We start from the raw sequence: 24,216 nt of genomic DNA, 5'->3' as shown, positions 1-24,216 counted from the left end.
TTCAAAGTCAATGTTTGAACCAAGTAATCAGACGGAACAAAGCTCAGTGCCGAACATACCCGAGCAAAAGTTCTTCAAATTCCCCCAAACCTGGCAAACGACCTTTGGACTTCCAGCTGGCAGCCCAGCTATCGATCTTTGTAGCCATATTGTCGGGTTCGAATCCGAAGTACTCGTATAATTGTTGCTGGGGAGCCGAGTGACCCTTTATGGCAATCATATCAGCTTCAATATCAGTCAGCAGTCTGAGAAATGTCAGGGTTCGCTCACAAAAGTGTGCATGGACAGCGAAGCATGAGCGTACCTGGCCCAGCCGTAAGATGCCCAAGCTTCGATAGCTACGACCAAGCTCGACGTCTGCTTCAATACTGATTCTCTGTATTCTGGCGATTGTTGGTCAAAGTGACGCTGTGAAGGCATTGAGACGACTCGGACCCTCTTTATTGTTTGGAGCAGTTTAGCGGTTTCGATAGCTCTGGCCACTTCCGCTCCAGTAGCGATGATAGTCAATTCGGGCTCTTCTACATCGCGGCCGTGTACAACATATGCACCGAGTTGGACCTTTGAACGGTCAGAGCCATCAAGAAGTGGAACAGGTTGTCTCGAAAGGGCGAAGATCGAAGGGGTGTCCTTAGATTTGTCATCGAGAGCGAGTTGCCACATTCCCATACACTCTTCAGCATCCGCCGGTCTGATCAGATTGATATTGGGCAGTGCTCGATAAAAAGAGGCGAGGGCAATAGGCTGATGTGTTGGACCTGCGATTTTAGTATATCAGCATACCATAGTCTGAAACAAGTCAGATTATCACGCACCATCTTCCCCTATACCGATCGAATCGTGAGTCGCAATACCAATGAAACGAAGCCCTTGTAAAGCTGCCATTCTTGCCGCGGGTGCAGCATAGATCCAAAACATGAAGAATGTGGACATGATACTAGAATAATCGGTCAGCTTAGCTGATGAGTTCTCAGGCTGCACTCACGGTATGAACATTCCCTTCTGGTAGGCAGCAATACCATTACCAAGACCGACCATGGCGAATTCACGGATCCCGAACCTGATTTGTCTCCCTGTGTAATCGCCGAGACCTGAATCCGGCTACATTCCAGGTTAGCAAGCCGTTCCATATAAGATGGGTCATAAATTCCACAACTCACCTTTTGGAATTCTACTTGGTCTTTGAAGCTGACAAACGTTGACTCCAGGAGATCCGCAGAGCCCGCGACGAAAGAGTTGAATTTTGGGACCAAAGCTTGAACCACAATTCCACTTGATTTTCGAGTAGGCTGAGCGGCTTGAGGCAAATCTGCTTTACTGGGTAAGAGGGCATCCCATCCTTCGGATGCCCATTCCCCCTTGATTCTTTGCGAGAGCTCTTTGTAGTCACCAGGGTATTTCTCTTGATATTGTTTGAACAGAACGTTCCAGTCCGCCTCAGCCTCTCCACCTTTGGTTCTACATTCTGAAAAGTATTCGTACACTCTCTGAGGGATCACAAACTTCTCTTCAGGCCTGAAGCCCAGCTGAGTCTTGACGTATGCTACCTCTTCATCACCCAGGGCTTGACCGTGAGCTGGGCCAGTGTTGGCCTTACGAGAAGAATATCCGATGACGGTGCGGATATTAAGGAATACGGGCTTTGCTTTAAGCTGCTTGGCTTTGTCGAAGCCTTCCAAAATGGCGGCGAGCTATTGTAGGGTGAGCTAATGGTTGTGTACCAATCGGACAGTCACTCACATCGTTGGACCCATCATACACATCAATCACATGCCAACCTTGGGCAACTAATTTGGCCGAAGTATCCTCCGTAAAACAGTTATCTATGCGTCCATCGACCGTGACACTGTTGTTATCATATACAAGGATCAGGTTATCCAGACCAAGGTGTCCAGCTAACGAGATGGCTACGATGAACAACTGTAGTCAATACGAATCTCATCGTTTACTCTCGATACACTCACATTCTTGCCCTACACCTTCTTGCAAGCAACCATCTCCCGTGAAACACCATATCTTATTGTCTATCGGCTTCAGGTCGTCTTTATTGTATGTTGCTGCTAATTGTTTTGAGGCAATGGCCATGCCAACGGCGTTGGATATACCTTGACCTAGAGGGCCAGTGGTCACCTCGATACCTAGGTCACGGTCAGCTAGACTTTAGAGAGTTGAGTCAATCGCGATCGGAGGCAGCTCACCTGGATATTCTATCTCGGGATGACCTGCTGCCATTGAGCCTTTCGTAGCTGGTGAGTGGTATTTCTTCACCTGGTCTAAGGACCAAGCTTCATAGCCGGACAAATGGAGAAAAATGTATTGGAAGAGACAAGCATGGCCAGCAGAGAGGATAAAGCCTGTTTGATACAGCTCAGCGAGTAATCGGGTTTGAGATACCTAGATACAATATCACTCACGATCCCGATTGAACCACTCTGGGTTGGCAGGGTTATAACGCATTTCGTATCTCCATAACGCAATTCCTATTGCCGCTGCCCCCATCACTGTACCAGGATGTCCACCCTTGTACTACTCGACGGTAAGCATAGACCTTGCACAGGAGGCTGTCAGGACTCACTTGCTGACATAGATCCGCAGCGAGGCATCTGATGGTGTTCAGGACGAGTTGTTCATCTCCAGGCTGACCTGGTAGTCAGTCAACATTCGGCCGGACGACTCAGACTACTCACTGAAGCGACTTTGTCAGTCGTAGCTGCCTTCTTTTCCAGCTTGTTGGAGTGGCCGTTGGCCTGATGACCTACTGTTACTTGAGTCATCGCCTTGATTTGTTGTCGGTTGAGATGTCGTCGATGTTGATTGGACTACAGGGGACAAGGAAATTGATCTGGGATTTCGTGAATAGATAAATCATCTTAGATGAGATGGGGGGGTAGAGATCGTCATCCGGGCCGATCACCATACCATAAACGCTCTGTCCAACTAACACGACTATTGAAGGCCCTTGTTCGTCATCAGTCGAAGAACAGCCGTCCGGAAGATGGGTCAGTGTTCTCGGACCTGGTTATCGGCTGTTGCACGTAGAGTATTCATATTGTTAACTTATGTAACATGTAACATGGATGTGCGCATTGCGCCCGGATTATAGGGTCCCCTCACGGATCGTGCCTTAGCTTCACCTCGGTCCGTCACGTCAACTGGCTTTGTTTGGTTCCATAGCTTGTTTCCGCTCGGAAATCACCTTACTGCCGTGGCTTATCGGGCGATTTGGCTGAGATGGGTGCATGTAAAGCACCCACTGATCGTTGTTGCAGTATGAACAAGTCCCTCGTGATTTGAATAATGGGCTTGTGCCAGTTATATGACAACTTATGGAATGCATCAAGTCGCGCAACAAACATAGCGGAAAGTACGATTCAACCAATTCTAATAGGCTGTATGACCTCCATCCACAAGGAGATCAGCTCCAGTGATAAAGCTCGAAGCTGTACTGAGCAGGAACAGAACAGGACCTCTGTACTCGTCTGGAGTAGATAATCGATGAAGCATACTACCGCTTAGCCATTCTGCTTCCAATCCCTCTTGCTGGGCTAGTAAACCATCTGTCATCGCAGTACGTATATAACCAGGAGATAAGGTCTGAAATACGAAACAACCGCGTCAGCATTGGCAATTTCACGACTGCATGTCCATCGTGACAACAAGGCAACGTACGTTCACTCGGATACCGTATGCCCCCCATTCTGCTGCTGCACTTCTACACATCTGCAAAAGAGCGGATTTGGAAGTGTTGTAAGCCAAACACGTAAGTCCTACATACGAATTATCAGCATACGACTCAATCACTGAATGGTCTTGCTCACCTTTGTTAGCAATAGATGCGGACATGGAGGCGGTAATCACGATACTTCCCCTGACCCCTCGTTTCTTCATTTCCCTCGCGGCAGCTTGGACTGTTATAAATGTGCCTGTGATCTTGTTCAGCCATACTGGCGCTGAATAAGAAGTGCTCGGATACACTCACCAGTGACATTCACTTCCATCAGGCGTCTAAAGTCGTTGATGGGATAGTCCAAGGCTGGAATCATCTGCTGGATCCCCGCTGCCCCGAAAAACCCGGTTATCGGGTATTGGCAGGTATCATAGATGTCGCTGAAAATCCTAGAAACGGCGTCCTCATCCGTAATATCTAATCTTCGATACTCGATCTTTCCTCCAAACCTCTTAGCTGTATGTTCAGCTACAGCCCATTCCTCTTCCGAAGGGCTAGGGAGGATATCGACGCAGTATACCTGGGCTGCTGAGGATTCCAACAAGGATGTAGCGATGCACAACCCTAGACCACGGGCACCGCCAGTGACGATTACTCCTTGGTTGGCCAACGAGAAGAGCTGTGTTGTAGGGATGGAAGCGAGATTGGCTGGAAATTCACTCAGTAAGCTCACCCCTCCTAAGCACACAGCTTTCACTCACGACTTTGGTCTTTCAACCCGCCCAATACTGCACCATCCACTGTCGTTGCACCATTCTGAGCTGAGATGAGCTTGTCCTCTGCAGGAGCGGCACCATTGATTCCGTTCAAGCCGTTGATCGCCATCGTATTCGTCGTTGATGTTCTGTATCGATTCACAAAGATTATTATCGGACACTAGATTGAATCGTCGACTCCAAGAGTTGGGCATGTAGTCTTCCCACTCAGATATCATCTCACTCATAGCTACGGGACCCACCAATTCTCAGAGGACGACTACCACCAGTTCCGGCGGTAAGTCGCTATCGGACCGAGGTAAGAAGTCAGGCACGAGCCTCGGTCCGAGACGTTTTTTCTCTTTGCTCTCTTCTCTCTCAGTCCAGCTAACGAATTAATGAACGCCTCAATGCTTAACCATACATCCTCTTTCGTCATCACCGTGTTCTACAAGTCGCTTAGGACCGGGAACAATACACAGATCGCGGGGCTCGAAGCCGAGGTTCCCTTACCAGTCTAATGTGGGCAGCCGGGGCCAGCTAAAATGTTGGCATGGTAATGTACATATATATATATACTGGTACCCCTCGTCCCCAATCCTACCCCAAACTTCTCCGAAACATTGTCAATCCACTCACACACTCACAATGGTCGGTAACACATCGTTACTCCGTGGTCGAGCGGTACAATGGGCCATCACAGCAGCGTAAGTGTTCGGAACATCGTAATGTCCACATGGTACTGACCGAGCATGTCAAATAGGTGTGGCTCCGCTTTCTTGTAAGTTGAAGCATGCCGGTATACATGTACCTCGGACATCATCTGATGTTCTCATTCATACGCAGATTATTCGGCTATGATCAGGGTGTCATGTCTGGTTTATTGACGGGAGATGCGTTCACCAAGCAGTTTCCTTCCATCGGTGAGTTGGTTACGTTGGCTAATACCAAGTATCAGCTAATAACCCAATGCAGATACGACTGATGGTGGCAGCGGTTCTTCTTCACTCCAAGGTACAGTCGTAGCCATATACGAAATTGGATGTCTCTTTGGATCGATCTTCACATTCTTCATGGGTGAAAAGTTTGGACGACGACGAACGATCATGCTCGGCTGTACGGTTCTTATTGTAGGGGCCACTTTGCAAACGGCTGCTTTTGGAATTCCCCAACTCATTGTTGGTCGTATAGTGACTGGTCTCGGCAATGGTATCAACACGAGTACCGTCCCTGTCTGGCATAGCGAAACGACCCATGCCCATGATCGTGGTAAAGCTTTAGCCATCGAATTAGCTATTAATATCTTCGGTGTGGTGAGTGAGGCCTTGAGCATGCGCGAGCAATGCTAACATAGCCCTCAGATGTCCGCATATTGGATCGATTATGGCCTCAGTTTCGTCAATTCCCCTGCCCAATTCCGGGTCCCGTTGGCGATTCAAATGGCTTTTGCCATCGTAACCATCCTTGTGATTCTCATATGCCCAGAATCTCCTCGATGGCTCCTGAAGCACGGCCGAGAAGATGAAGCACGAGCTGTACTCGATCAACTCTCCACCTACGGGGGAGCAGATCGACTTGAACGCCTCGATGCGGATTTCGGATCCATCAAACTTGCTCTAATTGAAGAGGAGGCCGCGGCTGTGAAAGATAAGAATGGCAACCCTATTTCACCCGTGCGAGCCTGCTTTACGTTCGGAAAGGAAAGGTATTTCCATCGAGTCATGCTTGGTGTTGGCTCGCAATTCATGCAACAGCTCTGTGGTATCAACTTGATCACCTATTGTACGTGTAACATCCCCAAAACCTAATTGAACGACAAATTGGCTGATGACAGCACAATTGCATAGACGCCCCTGTAATTTTCGAACAATCTGTTGGTCTTAGTCACGAGATCTCGCTTCTTCTTTCCGGCTTCAATGGAATTGCCTACTTTTTATCTTCCCTCATTCCCATATGGGTGATCGACCGTGTAGGAAGAGTGAGTCGATCTGTATCATGTCAATGACACACGTAGACGACAGCTGACACCAACGCAGAGAAAACTCATGCTGTTTGCCGCCGCCGGTCAATGTGCATGTATGGCAATCCTTGCGGGAACCACGTCCGTTAATCATCAAGGAACTGGTATTGTGGCCGCAGTAATGCTCTTCTTGTTCAAGTAGGTCGCCAGCATGTTGTGGAGTCGCCGAAGATTCGTGCTAACTCCGATATTTTGAAGCTTTTTCTTCGCTGTCGGTCTGCTTGCCATTCCCTGGCTTCTCCCAGCAGAATATGCTCCATTGCCGATTCGAGCATCTGCGGCGGCCTTAGCTTCTGCTTCGAACTGGATTGTGAGTATGGCTCTCGTCCCCAGCCTGCCGAGCTTCACATATTAATGTTGATTGATTACCAGTTTACCTTCCTTGTCGTTGAGATCACTCCAGTGTCCATCAATTCTATTGGCTACAAGACCTATATCTATTTCTGTGTTTTCAACGCATGCTTCATCCCCCTTATCTACTTCTTGTACCCTGAGACTGCCAAATTGTCTCTTGAACAAATCGATCTTCTGTTTACTGGGGAACAAGTGATTCTTCGACTTCCCATTGTGAGTGGCGTAATCCGCAACCAACTATGAGTCGTCTTACTGATGTTCATTTGACAGCATTTACGTGATGCACACCCAGGGGAAAATCTTGCAGGGGCAGAGCTCGGTGCTTCGGTGCCAGAAAAGGCTTCTGAGACTGCGTTGAACGGAGAGAAAGCTCATGTGGAGACATCAGACCGTGCATAAGCGTTTAGAGCGCAGTCATGAGCGTTATCGAGAGAAGATTGATAATACACGGATCTCGATCTGTAGACTCGTACGTTATCTGTGTAGCGACTATATATATAGTATTTGTGACCTTTGATGTATTCGAACTACAAGATTGCTGCCTCTGTACATGTCTTTTATCTGAACTCGATGCGGGCTCACAGGCCATATGAAGTTGAACAGTATAGATTTTGGGTTTTCCAAGACCTAAGTCCTCCAAAAATATCATACAGTAATGTAAATACCACGTGAGCATGAAAAGGGCACCGAAGTTGGGCACCTGATCTTGGTTCCAATTATCGGCAAAACAAGATATACACTTACTGTGCTGTCAACATATATTCACATCATCTTTACCACTGTCTATCTCGTCGTAACCAATGGCTATTTTTTCACGCATACTGGATGCTCGAACATGACTGAAGATGAGCCAAAGCAATAGTAATCCCATCGATGGCCAAGCATTCCGACTCGTTACTTTACCCCTACACCATTTGTTTCCATCCACTACTGTTCAACATCATACCGATTCATCCCCCACTTCGTCAACCGATCACACAGAAACTGTCCCGAACGATGAAGAGATAGACAGGCGGCAGCGGGCACTCATCGCGTGTACTGCTTGTAGGGCACGAAAGATCAAATGTTCAGGGGATCGTCCTGTATGTAACACATGCGCAAAAAATTCTCAAACTTGTATCTATACTCCACATGCCAAACGAAAACGGAAAGCTAGGATGCAGGTCATTGAGGGTGATAGAAGCAAGAGACTGCATCCTTTAGACCCCTCTGTTTCTGCCAATTCGTATCAGGCCTCCCAATCGATAAAGACAACCACCACCCTCAATCCTGTCACCCTCTCCTTATCCGGTGATCACCCAAATGTACCCCCTTTAGGAGTTCCTGGACCTTCCACCTACATTCAAACCAACCAAGAACAATTGAACTCCCTTATCCAGCCTGACATAATCACTCCCACTAGTGAAGCGTCCCTCCCTCAAAGTGATGTAACTCGAAAACGTATCGACGATGCTGCATTCATCGATCCTTCAGCCGATCTAGAATTTATCAACAACCTCGTGTCATGGCATGGTACGGATCTAATGGGAGAAGATATTCAGGATGGATCTCAAGCGAATAGAGACTGGAATCTGAACGAATTGCTTGGATGGGACCCAGCAATTAGCTTGACTAGACGTGAATCGAATGATATCGGAGTTGCACCATCGAGTATAGAAGGTCGATTACCGGCTGTACAATCAAGTCATGTCAAAAGTCCAAGATCTCGGTTCCGAGTCCCATACTTTCGGTTCTTTGGACCCACTGCTATTGCACCTGGTTACAAACAGGTGCAATACGACGTCTCGGCCCCTCCATCACCTAGACTCCCTGCGAACTCTCTGTCAGCACTGTCAGCTTTGGACAACACTCAAGAATTACCCATATGGGACCAAGACAAACAATACCCACATACGCAAGCCTTGCAACATCTCATACCTATCTTCAACCTACATTACACCTACTTCTTCCCCTTTCTGCGACTGTCTGCAAGTGACATTCCAGTTCTAATTGCGAATAAGCCGCCATATTTGCTCAACATCATCTGTGCAATGGCTGCTCGATTCTCCCCTCTCTACGGCTCGCGGCCTCTTTCAGCTGAAGCCATAGATCGATCAACGTCTACTCACAACTCTGCGACCCACATGTGGTCGTCCAAAGCCAAGGAGCAGATATCAAAGAATATATCATTCTCGACGGTGGAAATGGTAGAAACGCTCATCCTGATCAGCTGGTATGAGTTTGGGCAGGATCGAGATGCGGTGAGTATGATGTGTCTCTGTCTTATCACCAATCATTGTGGCTGACGTTGTTCCCAGGGTCTGTGGATGTATTCTGGAATGGGTCTCAGGATGGGACAGGATCTTGGTGGGTCGAGTTTCGATTTGTTCACCAATTGAATCTGTGACTAATCAGACGCAACACTTAGGATTGGACACGCTCAGCAAGCAAACGGCCGGTGACCAACTACCACAAGCTCCTGATGAATTGTATGCTCGGCAACTACACTGCTCGTTAGTAATGATGGATGCTATTATGACCATAGGAAGTGAGTCCGTAGCCTAGCTCCGCATTTCCGGTCGATTCTGATTTGACATCATGATTAGCCGGTCGAAGTGGAATGTATCTAACTCAGGCCCCTGCCCTACCGACTTTGCCGCCTGTTCTTGCATCTGATGGTGAGACGCCAGCGGATCCCTTCCTATACCTGGTGAGGATCCTTGTGCTGTCCGATAGTGTTGCTCGTACACTCCGAGATCATATCAGGTCCCCTCAATCTCAGCTGCTAGAGATCGCTCAGAGCGAATTGAACGAATTTCATACGACGTTGCCTACAGAGTTGAGATTTGAGACTTCCGCATTCCAGAAGTACGCGTCGATGGGACACGGCAGTACTTTTGTTCTCCTGCATGTAAGTCTGAAGAAAGGGGTATTCCCGATCTATGTAGAGCTAACGATGATGCGAATGTAGTTCTGGTTCCATACGTAAGTCGAACTGTTCGTCCTCCTGTTCTCTCTTCGCTCACCTAGCATCGGGCTTTGTGTAGCCTAATCATACTGGTCTACCAACCGGACCTGCTCCGCACAGGGGAGGTACACTTGAATAGTACCTTACCTGATGTAGCTGGTCAGCAAATCGCAGCCAGCTCAGCCAAAACCATTCTTGACATTGCCAGCTTTGCAGAACTAGTCAGTATACGTTCATTGCGCTCTTATATTTCGCTGACTCGATTTCTCAGATTGATGTTAAGGCAAACACTCAGCCGTGGATAAACTACCCTTTGTATATCGCTGGGTGCATGTTCTGTAAGTATGATGATCCTCGGGAGAGGGCTGAGGAAAACACTGATGGTTCTTCCTGGTTCAAGTATCGCAATGCGTTTCACCTACCAATGCTGCTCATTCAGCTGGTCAGGTCCATCTTGCCAAGATTGCCCGTGCAAACTTTCAACGGATCATCGGTCTACTGGATACTCTTCAGTCATATTGGGCCGGTGTGCGTTATATTCGCGGTGCTCTGCTACAGAAAGCCGAAGGTGCGACACAAATTACGTTGCTGGATAATCCGAATGGCGTTGCTAGTCCGCAAGTGCCCCCAGCACTGGCTGCGATGTGGTCAGGACAATCAGATACAAGTCATTGTAAGCCAACCTATCCGAGAAAGACACGAGACATCATCCGCTGATATGGCCAAACATTAGTGGTTGGCCTGAGTTTCACAGGCACTATGAACTCGCCTACGGATAACTTTTTCAGCCTGTTATATCCCAATACTTCGGCCGCATGCCAGTGAGATTGATGAGTATGCGTCTTGCAGCATAATCCGTCTCTGCGATCGAACATTTTGCTCGTTAAAACGAGAACCCAGTATACATGCGGAGAATCTAGGAGCTACAGTTTCAGTCAAATATTTGGTGATGTTGTCTTATTCTCCTCTACTGGAGCTGTTGTACTAAATATAAAAGGATGAAGGGGCGTATCTTGCGAGATGAAGCAAAGACATATCAACCTATTTCGCTGGGGAGTATTGGTACTGAGAGCAGCAGCCGGTGAATGAGTTAATTTCGTCTCGACTGTAGAAAGGAGCGCAGGCGGCGATAGCATCACCACAACCTTCTTGAATCATTGGATTTTGGGATGAAAGTTCTGTTTGATGGTTATCAGCTCCGGATCATCTCGATAGCAATACAGGGAGATACTTACGACATTGTACCTTGGCATCGTTGAGATTGTTGTTACAAGCCACCAGATTGCACTTGCAGTCTGGGTCGAGTTGTTGGATGGTAGACTGATCAACGATATATGTTTTAGCGATACAGACCTTCTCATTGTTGCTGATAAACTCACCGCCAAATTCTTCAGGTTGTAGACCACACCATCGGTGACTCCGGTGACAATACCACCAGTAACATCTTCGACGATAGTGGACACTGGGTCATCGGATACGAGCAGTTTGTTGACTTGTTCCAGAACGCTAAACATCAAGGTTGGCATGTCAATACAAGTCCATGCCCGTTATACGGATTCGGGCGACTCACTCAAAGGCATTGGTGCCCACGTTATCACCCTGGTAATTTAAGAATGAGTTGAGGTTGTTGATGGAGGGACAGGTCACATTGTCAACGTAGTTTTGGTTATCGGCAGAGCATTGGGCACGTTTAACAGGAGAAGCGTGAACTCCTGTGCTGAAAGTCAGTGTGATTGCAGACCGCATGCTCGAGGGTCGTACGCACCAGTAACGGCGAAGACGGCGCCGACTGCAAGAAGAGACTTAATGGTGAACATGGTGTCGGAACGAGGTCTAGACTGCTTGGTTGGTGAGATCTTGGAGGAAAAGGCTTCAAGACCAGTCAAGTGAGGAGTGGTACATATACCTTTGTTATTTGTTGACGTCGGCCCTTTGCGGAAGGCCGAACAGACTTCGGCAAGTTGGTTCGTTCTAGATATCAGACTAGAGATAAACCATTTCGTCAGTGGCTGTCGAGTTTATGTCAACCTTAGGTACATTTAGCATGTTATGAATACACTGAGTAAGATGTTATGAGTGTTCGATTGGCTGTCTGGCTGCACTAAGAAGACATATAATGATTTAGCATGACTGAGATAATTAATATGTGATTAGCGACAGAGTAGAATGAACTCAAAATTACACTTCCTATGTGTACCCGAAAAAATCGCTTAGTGTCATTCGTACCGGAAAATGGGAATTGTAAAGGAAAGTTGCAAAATGAGTACCAAAAGATCGAGAGTTAAATTTAGACCAGCAGGAAATATTCGCATTGGAATAATGGAGGCTGAAGACCCTTCAGGATGGATTGTCAATTCTGTATGTGATATCATCATATTGTAATTAGTTCGACATGCAGCATTTGTCTTGTCGGGATAAGGTAGAGAGACTGCACCGAGACTTTGATTTGATTACCAAATGAAATGAATACCTAGATCAGGTTTTAGTGTGGTATGACGCGGATTACAGTCGGTCCATCGTTTAGAACCCAGTCAAAGATAATTGTCTCGACTGAGTGTCCTGGAAATCTCTGGGGCATTATAAGCAGTGTGTGAAGCTCTCGACAGGATCGGAAGACCTAAAACCTTCCAGAAACGCTGCCCATACCTCCGAGCCATCCGTACTCGTAGTGGGTGTCAATTGCTATATCTGAATAGCCAGCGCACATCACACGTAACGTTCTCTTTTCGTGGTTGACCACCCTCATAACAAAGACATACGGCATCATATACACTCTCTCCGTCATATGCATGAAGATCATAAGTCGAGCATCGGCATAAAGGGTTAGTACACAATCATCATACATTATGAACGGAAAGGCTATACCAACAGTCTGCATAGCTTTCGTCATAATCCTGATACAAAGTTATACATTCTATATGTTTCACGGTTCTGCCCAGGCTTCACCATCTAAGCCGCGCCTACCATTACCTGGTCAAAATCACGTTGAAGTAAAATTGATATCTCACTCCGATATTGTTCCACCTAGTACCTGTATCGGAAGTGAAGGTTCTGCATATGGTATTAGCGAATCTGAATAAGCAACGCGAAGAAAATGAATGAAGATAACTTACCTGTCGATCCGTAAGATCTTGTACTCCCATCATTCTACCTTCTGCTTCTGCAGCTTCTTCAGACATTCCTTTCTCCCTGACTAGTCTATCTCTAGCTTTGTTAGCAGATCTGGCCCAGAAGAACCAACAGACCAAAATTACTTCTATCAATACAAAACAAACAGCTGTAGTGTACAGACCAGGTTTATAGTCCGGAGCGGAGCTAGCCCAGAAGAACTGGGGTCCAACTAAAAATCCAAGGCAGTACGAGACAAATGTTAACGCTTGAGCTACGGATTTCTTGGTCCTGCCAGCGATGTTTTGCGAGAAGGTGGTCATCATAAGAAACTGAGAGATGACGTATGGTCCCGTGATCCAGAATCCGATCTGTGATGCGATAGTCAGTGGGCTATTCTGCGAAAAGCATGCGATACTTGCCAATCGACCCCACTTGGCGCTTTTGGGAAGCAGTCCTTCAAGGAATATACCAATAATTGCAGGTATCATCGCTGTGATCGAGATAAGAAGACTCCAATCCTGATTGAAATACGATAAAATCAGCTTTTCTTCTTCCATGTCAGCTGAAGCCGCGTACCTTGTGAGAATATTTGCGAAAAATAAAGATAATTCCCACGATGAACTATTTAAGAGGTTAGTTCTGCTCGACCAGCTCGCAAAAGACAAGACCCACCGAAGTCTGTAAGAAGTACCACGGAAGTTGGAGAGCCAAACTTTCGGCTGCTGGAAAACCAAAAGAGTTTACGATGATTGCAGAGAACGAAGTGATACCTATGAGTTGAAGTCAGTCACGGATCTGCCTCCTGTCAAGTTCGTACTCGCCTCCCGATGCCGTGCACAAGAGGAACATGAAGACGAATTGGAAGTATATTTGAGGGTCTCTGAAGCATTCCCAAACCTGGTCCCATTTGACTTTCACTCCGGATTCATGTTCGCCATCTTTGTTAGAGAGCAAACGGACTCGGAGAAGTTCCCGTTCCTTTATCAGAATCAGTGATCATTCTGTGACCAATGATCATGGCCTACATACCTCTTCAGTCAACCATTTGACGTGAGCGGGCGTGCCCAGCTGCCACACCATGATGAAACCCCATATGAAAGACAAAGCGCCCAAGAATACTGGACTGTCAGCGTGTGCGCTCTATCGATGAGACTCACTGTTGATAGCTCGCCAGGGCGCAAGACTGCTTCCGGTTGCAGCCTTACCAATTCCGTAGCAGCACATGAGCACCCATCTGTCTTGATGTGAGCCGATGACCTCTCACAGCCCCGCAGTGAAGGACTTACAGTGAAAAGACACTGTTCATCATACTGCTCAAAGGGTCAGCAAGTGCACCACTATGTAACACTTGATCGACGTACAAGAACAGCATAACTCGGATCGTCTGCTCTTCTCGTTTATACCAAGCAGTCACGATGATCAAGAACCCAGGAGACACAGTGGACTCCGCGAAGCCGAGGATACCCCCTAATATCTCTGAGTTAATCAATTTATTCTCTACTCATGAAGAAAGTCTACCCACGGACGATCATCACTATACAGGGATCAATCAGCATGCCACATGCCCAGAATACATGCTAAAGCAGCGTACTTACAGTCTCGGAAGTTATTGCATGCGGCCAAGCAGAGTACACAGACACCCCATACCAACACACAGTACGCAAGAATTCGATCGATACGGAATCCTGGAGTCAACAATCAGTACTGAAGACGTTCTAATTCCAGTATACCCACGTTGCATGAGATAAGCCACAGGAAATTCGCCAATCAAGTAGGCCAAGTAGCTTTATTAAGTCAGCTCGGTGCGCTTCCCTCTCTTCTTGACAAACGGACATACAAGATAGTTGTCAGCCAGGCGTACTGATTACCGACCAGGTGTGTATCTTGACGCAAATCGAAAATCGCACCGGAGGAGCTGCCATACATGTCAGCCTCGAGTCCCTGTTGATGATGAATACATCACACACAGCGAGATTTTGTCCGAGTACTGAATTGAGTGAAATTAGTCTTGTATCTGGAACTCATACAGTGACATGAATGACCCACTTGTATCCCATAAGCTGATCGATGGAATTGATCAGCCACGACTACACATCATCATGCACACACTCACTAATCATAAGAAGAGGCATAACGTGGAGATCGATCTTTCGATACCCAAGAGATCAGTACGTATCAATCTGATTGCTTGATACTGTGACCTACCTTTCTCAACAGTCTTCTGTCTCTCTCTCGAGATTCTGCAGAGCCTTCTTCAAGGGCCGGCGATACCCGGATGATATCAGCGAAATCTTTCTCGTCTTGCGTGTCCATCGTCATGGATGTGAGATCTTAGCAGAATACCGGGCAGATGTTGAGTTGGTCAATTGGGTCAGCTCGTCATGCTCGTCATGCTAGAGGGTCGCTTTATATTGTATGCAGAGGTGCATTTGGGATAAGTAGATTGGTTGAATGCTTGATGAGCTGATATCTCATCCCAGCACTTCGGATTTCATCAGCGAGGTCGCTTCGCGGTCGATTGGCGAGCCATATCATTTGTTTTCAGGGCTATTAGAAATCATTGGATAATCAAATACATACAAACGGGCACAGGAAGGGAGCCTGACGATAAGGGGTTCGTCGACCGGATAATACGCGCGAAGTAATATGAGATTTCGAGCTGAGCTTGGCAATCCTTGTCTGGTGTCAACTGCGTATCATATATACATGTGACGGACAGCAGATAGGCTACATGATGCATGGCAATATCGCTACAAGGACTACTCGGTGATACAGGGACACAACCACGGTACGTACACCTTGAAGCTAGGTTGACACAGCAGGCCATTCTGAGAGGCAATCAAAGTGTCATGGTCACAGGGTTGACTGTGTACAACGCCGAGAGAAGGTCGTCTAACTCTCTTTCACTTTGCAAAGTGTGATCACCTATCCACCATTCCCGCGAAAGTGACTGCAATATATCACCCATCTGAGAAGCTCGTGGTATGCCCATTGCTTTCAATATAGAGATGGACTCTTCACATCGAGCTCTTGGATTGTAGATGACTTGGTCGCGAGGTTCACGCAGAGTCACAGATGCTAGAAGATGGACCGTTGCTGCTCCGAAAGCAGCATGACCTGGCAACGATGATTGTTAGTCGACGAGGAGTTGACGGAGAGGCGGCTTATAACTAACCTAGTAGTAAAGGACAGTTTTCAACCCATATGTCTCCTGAGAAGCTCGTGGTATGCCCATTGCTTTCAATATAGAGATGGACTCTTCACATCGAGCTTTGGATTGTAGATGACTTGGTCGCGAGGTTCACGCAGAGTCACAGATGCTAGAAGATGGACCGTTGCTGCTCCGAAAGCAGCATGACCTGGCAACGATGATTGTTAGTCGACGAGGAGTTGACGGAGAGGCGGCTTATAACTAACCTAGTAGTAAAGGACAGTTTTTCAACCCATATGTCTCCTGCCAGTACTGTAAGGGAAAAGAAGTCCTGCCGTCAGCCTCGAGGAACATGTAGCATCGTTTCGCCTGACTCACGTTCATACTATCGTTGATCTGAGCAGCATGTCTATCACACGATCTTATAGCCTCGTCCTCGGCAATCATATCCAAGATATTGTGGTATAGAGGTCGAAGGGATAGGATGGAAAGCAGCTAGAGGTCTCGAGATCAGCGCAAAGTTCTACATGTGGTTGCCTGAGTCGTCCTACTCACATCGGCGGTGATATTGAGCGTATGCACTTGAGGTGGCACAGAATGCTGTCGGAGAGGCAGAAGGCTCTTGGGCAAATTCCTTCGCCATGCATTGATCTGATGATACAAGTTGTTGCATGTTTTAGATAGCTCGAGAGGACCAGTGAAACCGTAACTTCGAAACCGATCAGTGAAGTGCTGTATGAAAGAAAGGTGACTTACATTTGCTCCATGATCAAACCCGCTAACCGAGAGAGCTTACACGTCTCTGCGAAGCAAAGGGAGACTAGATATTGATCCTCGTTTCCGCTAATCAGCGCGTGCTGCTTCATGATCTCTTGGCTATCTGGGAGAGGAACATTAAAAGATCCAAGGATGGGTTGTCTACCAAGCGCTAATCCCCAAAGACTAGTAGACCGTCAGAGTCTTACGATCACAATCTAGACAAAATAGATTCTCACCGATCTTGACAAAACACCGACCAGAATGTGTTATTCCGCTGCTGCTGCCTCTCAGGACTGATCATACCGTATCTAACCAAATATGCGGGATTGACGTTTAAACCGAGAGTCACTGAGTGCAGCTGTGGTTAGCACTGATAGTGTGATCTTGGGACCGAGAGAGAGAGAGCATGGGCTCATGCTCACCAGCAGTCTGCACAGCAGTAGCTAAGTATACAACAAAAAGTCAGGAAGGCCGATAAGTGAGGGCTAGACGGAGAGACTCACCAAAGTACGCTGCACCTTTATTGGTCTGACGCTGCTCAGTATGAAGAGACGCCAACAACATCAATCCGTTAACGGTTGCGATCACAGGATTCTCCAACTCCTCCCCGAAGAAGGACAGAGCGTGTTGGATTAGAATCTGAGCGGCATTGGAAGGGCGATCTGGATTTGAGACGAAACGGCAAGCCATTGCCAGAAGTGCGTTGTGAAGGATTGGGGAGTAATAATCGGACCTAGTAATACCACCTAATCTGTGCATATCTTGCTGGAACTTGCTGGAGTCGATAGCCTGATCAATGTTCTCGATCAGCTGTGTCATGATTGAGAAACTTCTCACTCACATATAACCAACAGGCAAAGTATCTGGTAAATGCGTCCAGCAATTGTTGATGCTCAAACCACGAGATGTTGAGGTTGCTGGGGAGAAACGCCTTCCATCTCGTCATATCACCTGCGTTGCCGGTTACAGTGTCCACATGCACGATATTGGATTGCATCATTTGCAGGTCGGGTAGGTATGAGAAGGGAGACGTGGGGCCATAATGGCATATCTCGCCAACAGCGCCAAACACCTGAGACGGATTGTCGTTACTTTTGCATTGAATGGTTCCCAAACTATTGGATACTCACCTTCAATCTGTCGAGACACTCAAATGTAGCCTTGTCCCGCTGATCACCTGCTCCTGTAAATTCCACCTGGGATCCATCCGCTTTCTCCTCTGTACTTGCATCTCGCTCAGCAGACAATCGGGCATTCTCAGTCTCTAGTTCGTGTATTCTAACTCGCAATTGTTGGGCGACAGTGTATGAGATGCGTCTGATATGTTGTAGTAAAACACTCTTCAGCCGATAGCACTCCTCACTATGTAGTGATACACGACGATGAGATGATGGCCAGGAGATCGTACTCACCTTCTTGAGTCTTCCTCTGATTGTATCTCACACTAATTCCGAGATGAGCAATGTACAGATATTCCTCATTCAAAATGAACATACGAGATCACCTCTACGAAGACTACACGTATATGAGTCCGTCAGCACCATGTCTGAACTGTGAGTAATGGGGGGGACACAACTCACCAGTTTTGACAGACTCTCGCTTCCTTATCATAACTGCACCGCACCCTTCTGCTCAGGAAGATGGTAACACATCAGTTCACGATCCTTCATGACGGGAAAGCTGTCTGGTACTGACCGCTGGCGACATGCCTTGCAAGCTGCCGGTGCATGACTCTTATGTCTACCAGAGGAGCGAGTATTTGCATCTGCTGTCCGCATGATGGGTGATGATGCATCCATGTCGAGTTGTAAGAGAATTAACAGATGAGAATCAGTGTGGGACAATCTCAAGGTTGAGGGTCAAGTTCAAAGTAAGCGTTGGGTAATTCGTTTCACCCTCTCGTCCATCATTTCTACTCTCATAATTCCCATTCACGTTATCGCAATCTGCTTCGTCTCTCCGACCACTGCATAACGCTGCGTATGTATCTCTCCAATGACTGTCAAGACAAAGACCAGCAACATTCATACGACCACCAGTCAGCAGATGCCGAATTGCTATAGCCATCACCAAGGACAAGCCGCTATGAGAACCAGCTACGGTTCGTCCTATCTCGAGTGAAACCTGTCTATTCACCCTTCGCCATGCTCTTGATTACGCACAAGAAGCACAAGTGAATTATCCGGTGGTGCGTTTGCGATAGGACACTCGGCTTGGAGGGGAGACAGAGAGGCCGGGAAGACGGAGCGAAGGCAGGAGAGCAGGATCTCGGAAAACACCAGCGAGGTGAGTTGAAACGGTTCTTAGCCTGTTTTGAGTGCAGGTGGTCTTTCTATTCTATCTGATGACCCAAAAGATGTTGAAAAGCTCTTAGAAGATACTAAATACGCGATCAAGAACGATGGTTTCTTGTATTTGACCAACTATGGTATACCCTTGGAGAAGGTGGGTCCGCCATCCTGCTCCATACACGTTGCTTTCACTGAGTCATTTTGCTATGTCAGCTCCACAGGCAGTTCGCCATCGCTCAGTACCTCTTGGATGGTAATGTTATCACGGAAGAGGAGAAGAAACGCTTGGAGATCCAACAACACACTGGATCATATGCAGGATACAAACCAATGAAGGGCTGGGGAGTGAGTGGTCTTTGGTTCTTCTGTTCTGCAAGATATATCGATCGCTGATGATCTCACACAGGCTGGTAACGGATCGTACGATGGTATAGAGAATTTCACCTTCTATTCTCCTCAAATGGAGAACCCAGATCTTAGACCAAGAGCCTTAGAGCCTTTCATGGACGAAGTCAAGGACTTCTGGACTGTGAGTTGAGCCGATGGTATAAGAGACATAAGAGGGAGACTGATTCCTGGTATGTCATAAACCAGTACGCCCATGACAATGTCAATCGACGACTCCTCAAGCTTCTATCTCGTGTATTGGAATTGCCGGATGATTACCTCTGGGAAAACGTACAATCACATGACGGAGAAGTATGCGCAGAAGGGTACTTCAGGTTCGTATGCTATAGACCGATGGAAGAAGGCCAAGAAGGAGCCAGCATGAGGATCCATGGGTGAGTTGATTTGACGTTCATCACCGATTATGTGCTGATATCGTATGCGCCTAAAGGCATCACGGTCAGTTTTAACATTATCCCGCTCACATCACTCCGGCTGACGACCACATAGACATTGGTACGACCACTCTCCTCTTCTCCGTTCCCATAACTGCTCTTCAGGTCTGGAATACCAAGGCGGACAAATGGCAATGGGTGAAGTACAAGCCTGGAGCTTTGGTAATCAACTTGGGCGAGTCCCTGGAGAGTAAGTCGGCTGAGAAAGACTACATGCACCAGGCAGGCTGACAGATCATCCTCAGTTCTGACTGGTGGCCACTTCCTCGCTACAAAGCATCGAGTGGTCGCGCCACCTAAGGACCAGCAGCATCTCCCTCGATTGTCATGTGCGATGTTTTGCTCAGCGAGGGGAGATCTTAAAGTCAGTCCTCTACAAGGTGAGTCCATGCTCTTGTCCTGTATGGTTTGACCACTGACCGTCGCTGCTTTCTATACGTAGACTCACCACTGATTCAGCGAGAAGGACTGCTTAAGAAGGGAGTGTACGGAGAGTTCGCCAAGTTACTGGATGCTGGATTGGATGTAAGCGGACAAATGCATGAGATTCTTGTTGCTGTCCACTACTAACAGTCAGTCGCGGTAGGTACCCGATCACGACACTTGGCGAAAGGCTCGTCGAGCTTACGCTCAACAAGGCCCAGCCAAGCAAGTCACTATCAAAGGTGTCAGACACTCGGAAGAGGTATTCAATGATATTAAAGTCTATGTCCCCGTATAGTCTGCATGCACCATTCACGTGTGAATGAAAATTATGTTAAAGCATGCATCAGTTGTTCTGTCTGCCTGACCGAAGGTCGCTTCTCTTAGGGAGGTTTGTGCCTGATCTAATTCGGTGATGATGTGCTTCATTCAGCTGGTGTCCGCACATCCCCACCACACAAATGACGAGCTCGTCAACTCTTGTATGACTCCTTCTATCACGCAATCGATGCTCGCAGTAGGACGTGGTTTAACCTCTCAACGTATAAAATAAGTGCTACCAAGATGCTCTTAACCATCCGTGTTATATTCAACATCGCAGCCATTAGCAAACGTTCGCATCATGCCAGTCGCAGTCCCACAACAAACTGATACAGCTCACACGGCGCCGCAGAAACAAGGTCTCACGTCCGGCCAGCACGAGCCTGATGAGTCGTTGGTCCAGTCATACGATGCTTTTCCACAAGAGATCACTGGTCCCACCGTATGGGAAAGGGAGACGTTGTTGAAGGACGACAGTTTGTGGAAGAAGTGCTGGTCAGCAGAGCAGGTCAAGGAATTAGAGGACTCCTATGAACAATTCGTAAAGACTGGGCTGGATCTACCTCAAATCACCCGAGTACGTATGATGTTTCCGTTCCCGAGGGATGATGATGGTGGGACTGACCAATAACATATTACAGGAGACATTCCCCTTGTCCTCTTCGGTAACATCGTTCCTCCGAGAGATCAGAGAACACATCGTGAATGGCATTGGATTCGTCCTCATCCAAGGTTTACCCGTGACTGAATGGCCTATCCATAAGTCCGCTTCGATTTACTTGGCTATAGGAACCATGTTAGGTGTGACAGTCAGTCAGAACAGAAAAGGACATATTCTCGGACACGTCAAAGTGAGTCAGCGGGTCACACTTCCATATGAAATCCATCCCACCGCTACTTGGATGAGACTCTCGACTGCGTATATCAATAGATATTGATAGATACTGACTTTCAAGTATAATATAGGACTTGGGAAACGATCCCACCCAAATCCACAAAGTCCGCATCTACTCTACTGCCGCCCGCCAGTTTTTCCATACCGATTCGGCAGATATAGTCGGTTTACTGTGCTTAGCCAAAGCGAAGGAAGGTGGAGAAAGTGATGTAGTCTCCGCACATCATCTCTGGAATACACTGCAGAAAGAAAGACCGGACGTAGCAGAACTGTTGACCAAACCAAATTGGTACTTTGACAGAAAGGGGGAGACGTCTGAAGGGCAAAAGGAATGGGTCCAAAAAGCGGTGAGAATCACGTCTCTTGTCGGGCATATCATACATATCATTGCAAAAGCCAGCGCATTAGTGCTTCGAATGGCTGACCGGATTTCAACAAACACAGGTGTTCTACTGGCACGATGGCAGATTGATATCTCACTATGATCCTTACTATGTGAAGTCGAGTGAGTAGTTTAGGCAGTACGATTGACTGATCTAACAATGCTACCACAGTCACAAGACACGTCGAAGCGGGTCATATACCAGGACATTCTCCAGCCCAACTCGAAGCTATCCAAGTCTTGGAGGATACTGCTCAAAGATTAGCTTTGCATATGGTGCTAGCAGTGGTAGATATACAGTTTGTCGCTGACAGTGAGTCGAGACCTCACCTCTATCATCGCTTCCGTCAAGGCTTGACTCCTACCTCGATACCTCGCAGCCCATGTGTTTCACGCCAGAACAGCATACGTCGACTATCCGCCCCCTCACCCAAGGCGTCATCTGCTACGATTATGGCTGTCAACACCTACAGCGGAAGGTGGCTGGCAGAGACCATATCCAGATAGCGATTATTACAAACGAGGTGGAATACAAGTAAGTCGAATCTGTCTCCTTGGCTGTCAATATCGTGATGGCAGCGAAAGTGCTGATATCAGACGCGAAGGTCAACAACCAATCTGAGACCTGCCCATTAGACGCTGAATAGAGGACATGAGGTTGGCGAACGACATGTTTATACGTCAAGCTGTCATAAGTAGATACGTCAGACTGGTGCGCGAGGCGAGATGCGATTCTGATGAAGCGGGTGAACGGTTCTTTCGATTGTGGTAACTAGCGTCAAGACCTTCCAAGGACTGGATGTCGCGGAACAGGGGGATGTTTCCAAGCACGACAGCAACGCGTGCAAAGAGCTTCTCCGTATACCCGACTTTCACCTCGAAACGGTTTACCTGCTCTAGACCCCCAATGCCATCTAGATTGGGTGACAAGATGGTGAACCAAACAAAGTAACTCGTCTACTGATCATGTAATTAAGTGAATGTATGAACAAGATCTAAGGCACAATTTGCAAAGTTAGTCGCCGACTAAAATCATATCGAACCCCGGGCGTGTTGCGTGATTCACTCCTGTGCTTTGTATTTTCGATTGCACCACCGGACCAGAGATATCGAAGGGCGTTCAGGTGAAATTTCACGCATCTATAGATTTTTCACGGTTCATGACACGCTTCGACCAGCTCTCATTTCAATGACTTTCGTCTCGGCGAGCAACTCCATCAAGCTGCCTTCCGGCGATAGCTATCCTCTTACCGGCTTGGGATTATGGAAAGTCCCACAACATGCCTGCGCAGAGTTGGTATACACGGCATTGAAAATAGGGTATCGATTGCTGGATGGTGCAGCAGATTACGATAACGAGGTTCAGGCTGGGGAAGGGTTAATTAGGGCTGTCAAAGAAGGTATAGTGAAACGAGAAGAAGTGACAATAGTAAGCAAGCTATGGAATACCTATCATGCTGCGGAACACGTAGAAGCTGCTTGTCGGAGAAGTCTTGAAGATTGGAAGGTAGACTACTTTGATGTTTACTACGTGCACATGCCGATATCACTGAAGTATGGTAAGTTATTTTGGTGAACTGATGGATGTCACTGTTCATGCTCATTGTTGCCCAAGTTGACCCTAAGGTACGATATCCCCCGGGATGGAGCTACGATGGTACTCCAACAGGACCCCTTGAACTTGAGGATTCGCCCTTCCACAAGACATGGGAAGCCATGGAGAAACTTGTCACTCTCGGCTTGGTCCGCAACATAGCAATCAGCAACATGTCAGGTGGACTGGTCATGGATCTGATGAGATACGCTAGAATTAAACCCGCGGTCCTTCAAGTCGAATTACATCCGTAAGCCAGACGCTTCATATCCTCTCCGATGGCACATCTGACGGATCTTCTGAACAGATATCATGCTCAACAGAACCTTGTCCGTCTCGCTCAAGCATTCAACATTCATGTCACGGCCTACTCGTCATTCGGTCCGACTTCATGGGTCGGTATTTCCGACAATGTTATCGCGAAATGCGAATCACTGTTCGACCATTCGGTAATAGCTGGTATCGCACAAAAGCACAACGCCACAGCTGCTCAGGTAGTCCTCCGCTGGGCAACTCAACAAGGTGTCACTGTCATTCCTAAGAGTAGTGATGAGAAACGTTTGAAAGAGAATCTGGAGAACGAGTTGCTTAGCTTAACGGAGGGAGAGATCAAGGCAATTGACAAATTGGATGCGGGGCTTAGATTCGCCGATCCAGGTGCTATCGATCCCCGTTTGGCTATGTACGCCTGATTACATGTATTC

General features: G+C 47.4%; 10 protein-coding genes across 10 annotated transcripts; 5 read left to right on the top strand and 5 right to left on the bottom strand.

Annotated features, from left to right (window-relative positions):
* Positions 1 to 43: 43 nt before the first annotated feature.
* On the bottom strand, positions 44 to 2,774 carry V865_000691 (transketolase; the record flags this gene model as incomplete). The annotated part of the gene is made up of 11 exons (XM_066224521.1): positions 44 to 205; positions 271 to 758; positions 816 to 937; positions 986 to 1,101; positions 1,161 to 1,691; positions 1,741 to 1,907; positions 1,965 to 2,138; positions 2,199 to 2,354; positions 2,415 to 2,526; positions 2,576 to 2,638; positions 2,688 to 2,774. The coding sequence occupies 11 exons, from the start codon at positions 2,772 to 2,774 to the stop codon at positions 44 to 46; spliced, it is 2,178 nt and encodes a 725-aa protein (XP_066080618.1).
* A 607-nt stretch (positions 2,775 to 3,381) lies between these two features.
* V865_000690 (uncharacterized protein) lies at positions 3,382 to 4,552 on the bottom strand (the record flags this gene model as incomplete). The annotated part of the gene is made up of 5 exons (XM_066224520.1): positions 3,382 to 3,594; positions 3,670 to 3,767; positions 3,819 to 3,923; positions 3,980 to 4,375; positions 4,429 to 4,552. 5 exons carry the CDS (start codon positions 4,550 to 4,552, stop codon positions 3,382 to 3,384), a joined length of 936 nt encoding a protein of 311 aa, XP_066080617.1.
* A 518-nt stretch (positions 4,553 to 5,070) lies between these two features.
* On the top strand, positions 5,071 to 7,195 carry V865_000689 (uncharacterized protein; the record flags this gene model as incomplete). The annotated part of the gene is made up of 10 exons (XM_066224519.1): positions 5,071 to 5,129; positions 5,186 to 5,203; positions 5,269 to 5,345; positions 5,398 to 5,735; positions 5,784 to 6,204; positions 6,270 to 6,400; positions 6,459 to 6,580; positions 6,641 to 6,752; positions 6,815 to 7,009; positions 7,067 to 7,195. The coding sequence occupies 10 exons, from the start codon at positions 5,071 to 5,073 to the stop codon at positions 7,193 to 7,195; spliced, it is 1,602 nt and encodes a 533-aa protein (XP_066080616.1).
* A 446-nt stretch (positions 7,196 to 7,641) lies between these two features.
* V865_000688 (uncharacterized protein) lies at positions 7,642 to 10,568 on the top strand (the record flags this gene model as incomplete). Its single annotated transcript, XM_066224518.1, has 9 exons — positions 7,642 to 9,036; positions 9,094 to 9,142; positions 9,204 to 9,323; positions 9,382 to 9,686; positions 9,747 to 9,760; positions 9,823 to 9,964; positions 10,015 to 10,081; positions 10,144 to 10,416; positions 10,477 to 10,568. 9 exons carry the CDS (start codon positions 7,642 to 7,644, stop codon positions 10,566 to 10,568), a joined length of 2,457 nt encoding a protein of 818 aa, XP_066080615.1.
* A 216-nt stretch (positions 10,569 to 10,784) lies between these two features.
* V865_000687 (uncharacterized protein) lies at positions 10,785 to 11,560 on the bottom strand (the record flags this gene model as incomplete). Its single annotated transcript, XM_066224517.1, has 5 exons — positions 10,785 to 10,921; positions 10,979 to 11,063; positions 11,123 to 11,249; positions 11,314 to 11,455; positions 11,509 to 11,560. 5 exons carry the CDS (start codon positions 11,558 to 11,560, stop codon positions 10,785 to 10,787), a joined length of 543 nt encoding a protein of 180 aa, XP_066080614.1.
* A 1,207-nt stretch (positions 11,561 to 12,767) lies between these two features.
* Positions 12,768 to 15,167, bottom strand: V865_000686 (uncharacterized protein; the record flags this gene model as incomplete). The annotated part of the gene is made up of 17 exons (XM_066224516.1): positions 12,768 to 12,794; positions 12,857 to 13,222; positions 13,274 to 13,372; positions 13,527 to 13,624; positions 13,676 to 13,832; positions 13,884 to 13,972; positions 14,060 to 14,088; positions 14,141 to 14,164; positions 14,216 to 14,321; positions 14,377 to 14,388; positions 14,450 to 14,539; positions 14,589 to 14,638; positions 14,692 to 14,769; positions 14,822 to 14,841; positions 14,901 to 14,914; positions 14,968 to 15,001; positions 15,060 to 15,167. The coding sequence occupies 17 exons, from the start codon at positions 15,165 to 15,167 to the stop codon at positions 12,768 to 12,770; spliced, it is 1,401 nt and encodes a 466-aa protein (XP_066080613.1).
* A 526-nt stretch (positions 15,168 to 15,693) lies between these two features.
* Positions 15,694 to 18,542, bottom strand: V865_000685 (uncharacterized protein; the record flags this gene model as incomplete). The annotated part of the gene is made up of 15 exons (XM_066224515.1): positions 15,694 to 15,971; positions 16,160 to 16,213; positions 16,272 to 16,317; positions 16,384 to 16,500; positions 16,561 to 16,714; positions 16,762 to 16,947; positions 17,001 to 17,112; positions 17,187 to 17,207; positions 17,268 to 17,553; positions 17,606 to 17,836; positions 17,895 to 18,081; positions 18,177 to 18,208; positions 18,261 to 18,279; positions 18,345 to 18,392; positions 18,460 to 18,542. 15 exons carry the CDS (start codon positions 18,540 to 18,542, stop codon positions 15,694 to 15,696), a joined length of 1,854 nt encoding a protein of 617 aa, XP_066080612.1.
* Positions 18,543 to 18,810: 268 nt separating this feature from the next.
* V865_000684 (uncharacterized protein) lies at positions 18,811 to 20,618 on the top strand (the record flags this gene model as incomplete). The annotated part of the gene is made up of 10 exons (XM_066224514.1): positions 18,811 to 18,865; positions 19,088 to 19,209; positions 19,269 to 19,400; positions 19,462 to 19,584; positions 19,650 to 19,837; positions 19,894 to 19,901; positions 19,953 to 20,087; positions 20,143 to 20,277; positions 20,340 to 20,422; positions 20,484 to 20,618. The coding sequence occupies 10 exons, from the start codon at positions 18,811 to 18,813 to the stop codon at positions 20,616 to 20,618; spliced, it is 1,116 nt and encodes a 371-aa protein (XP_066080611.1).
* Positions 20,619 to 20,942: 324 nt separating this feature from the next.
* On the top strand, positions 20,943 to 22,565 carry V865_000683 (uncharacterized protein; the record flags this gene model as incomplete). The annotated part of the gene is made up of 7 exons (XM_066224513.1): positions 20,943 to 21,218; positions 21,283 to 21,492; positions 21,608 to 21,883; positions 21,981 to 22,041; positions 22,091 to 22,231; positions 22,299 to 22,453; positions 22,524 to 22,565. The coding sequence occupies 7 exons, from the start codon at positions 20,943 to 20,945 to the stop codon at positions 22,563 to 22,565; spliced, it is 1,161 nt and encodes a 386-aa protein (XP_066080610.1).
* A 542-nt stretch (positions 22,566 to 23,107) lies between these two features.
* V865_000682 (uncharacterized protein) lies at positions 23,108 to 24,204 on the top strand (the record flags this gene model as incomplete). The annotated part of the gene is made up of 3 exons (XM_066224512.1): positions 23,108 to 23,477; positions 23,534 to 23,762; positions 23,820 to 24,204. 3 exons carry the CDS (start codon positions 23,108 to 23,110, stop codon positions 24,202 to 24,204), a joined length of 984 nt encoding a protein of 327 aa, XP_066080609.1.
* Positions 24,205 to 24,216: the final 12 nt, after the last annotated feature.

Source organism: Kwoniella europaea, chromosome 1 (assembly GCF_036810445.1).
Source record: "Kwoniella europaea PYCC6329 chromosome 1, complete sequence".
NCBI classification, from domain to species: Eukaryota; Fungi; Basidiomycota; class Tremellomycetes; order Tremellales; family Cryptococcaceae; genus Kwoniella; species Kwoniella europaea.
Note: the sequence above shows the minus strand (reverse complement) of the source record. Positions and strands in the feature narration are given on the sequence as shown.